The sequence below is a fragment of the Ailuropoda melanoleuca genome, unplaced genomic scaffold (assembly GCF_002007445.2).
Source record: "Ailuropoda melanoleuca isolate Jingjing unplaced genomic scaffold, ASM200744v2 unplaced-scaffold1712, whole genome shotgun sequence".
Taxonomy (NCBI): domain Eukaryota; kingdom Metazoa; phylum Chordata; class Mammalia; order Carnivora; family Ursidae; genus Ailuropoda; species Ailuropoda melanoleuca.
Genome location: NW_023186193.1, coordinates 1 through 1,312, shown reverse-complemented (window position 1 = coordinate 1,312; position 1,312 = coordinate 1). Strand labels below are relative to the sequence as shown.

General features: G+C 59.0%; 1 protein-coding gene across 1 annotated transcript; it reads left to right on the top strand.

The window, feature by feature from the left end:
• Positions 1 to 5: 5 nt before the first annotated feature.
• On the top strand, positions 6 to 1,291 carry LOC117797879 (uncharacterized protein KIAA1671-like; the record flags this gene model as incomplete). Its single annotated transcript, XM_034650325.1, is given in 2 exon segments — positions 6 to 206; positions 208 to 1,291. Coding segments are annotated over 2 exon segments (1,285 nt in total), but the record flags the coding sequence as incomplete, so codon positions are not given.
• Positions 1,292 to 1,312: the final 21 nt, after the last annotated feature.

Below are 1,312 nucleotides of genomic sequence, written 5' to 3'. Positions count from 1 at the left end.
GGAGGGCCATCCAGGCTGCCATCCGGGAGGCCCTGCACGAGGGGCCTGATGGGGCCAGGAACAAGTCAGGAATCTGCAGCTCAGCGGGGAAAAGGGGTCCCCCCTGGGGATTCCCCCTGGACCTTCCTCCCAGGGGTAAGGATGAGCCGTCCGACTTCTGGGCACGGCCGCATCCAGAAGTACTCGTGCAGAAGGGGCCCCTCANGGCCCCTCGCTGTGGCTGCTGGTGAGGGTGAGCCACGGCCGGCCCAGTCGCCGGAGCCCGAGGCCAAGATGCGGAAGGCGGGTCCCACGGACCAGAGGATTGAAAGGTGGCGGCGGCGGACGTTGCCCCACGACGTGAAGTTTGATGAATTCCGCTTCCTGGCCCCAGAAAACTCCTGGAAGGTGGAGCAGAGACGAACAGACCATTGGAGCCCCACCACCAGTGCCTTAAGAAAACCTGAGCTATCCCACCACCGGTTGGAGACCCAGGAGGTGAGCCCAGGTGCTTCCCAGGACCTGACTCGGCCAGCGGTGAAGCAGGGGTCCTCTTTGGAACCCAGGGCGACATTTTTTGCAGTGACCTATCAGATTCCCGATACTCAAAAAGCAAAGAGCATTGGTAAGTCAGGGCCTGAAAACTTGACGGAACATTCTAGAAAAACAGTCCTGCCTTCTTCTCCTCATCGTCTAACATCCACCTTGGTTTCTCTTAACCATGAAGAGCCACTGGAGGCCAAGGGCAGTAACAACTGGGCTGAAGGCAAAGAACGCCACAACATCAGCTGCTCAAAACCTCCGAAGCCAACGGACCGCCCATCACCTCTTGGGGACAGGATTCTGGAGCCTTCTAGTGAAAGAATCATGGATGCTGATGCTTTATGGGTCCATCAGGGCCCAGAAGATGGCACCGGTTTTCAGAACAATTGGAAGGATGGTGGGAACAGGACATCCCCCAGCAATGCCCCCCAAACACCCCCAGGTTCCAAAAGCCACCCGGAAGCTAGCGATCTCCTCATCAGAAGGGATCCTGAGGTGGTCAGTGCGAGGATCCCAGGGAAGACCAGAGATGGCTACAGGTCCAGCGTTCTTGACATTGACGCCCTGATGGCAGAGTACAAGAAGCAGGAGGGTCAGGAGCTGGTGGAGGGTACGCCCACGGCACCCAGCGGCTCGACTCAGGAGAGGCCGGGCCAGCAAGGCAGTGTGGAACCAAGAAAGAGGAGCTGGAAGGAGAGGTCTGAAGCTGAGGGTCCCCGGAAACAAGCTGGTTCTGCCGAAGCAAACCACAGTTCCACTCCCAGCTCCAGCAAGCAGCCGGCAGAGGCCC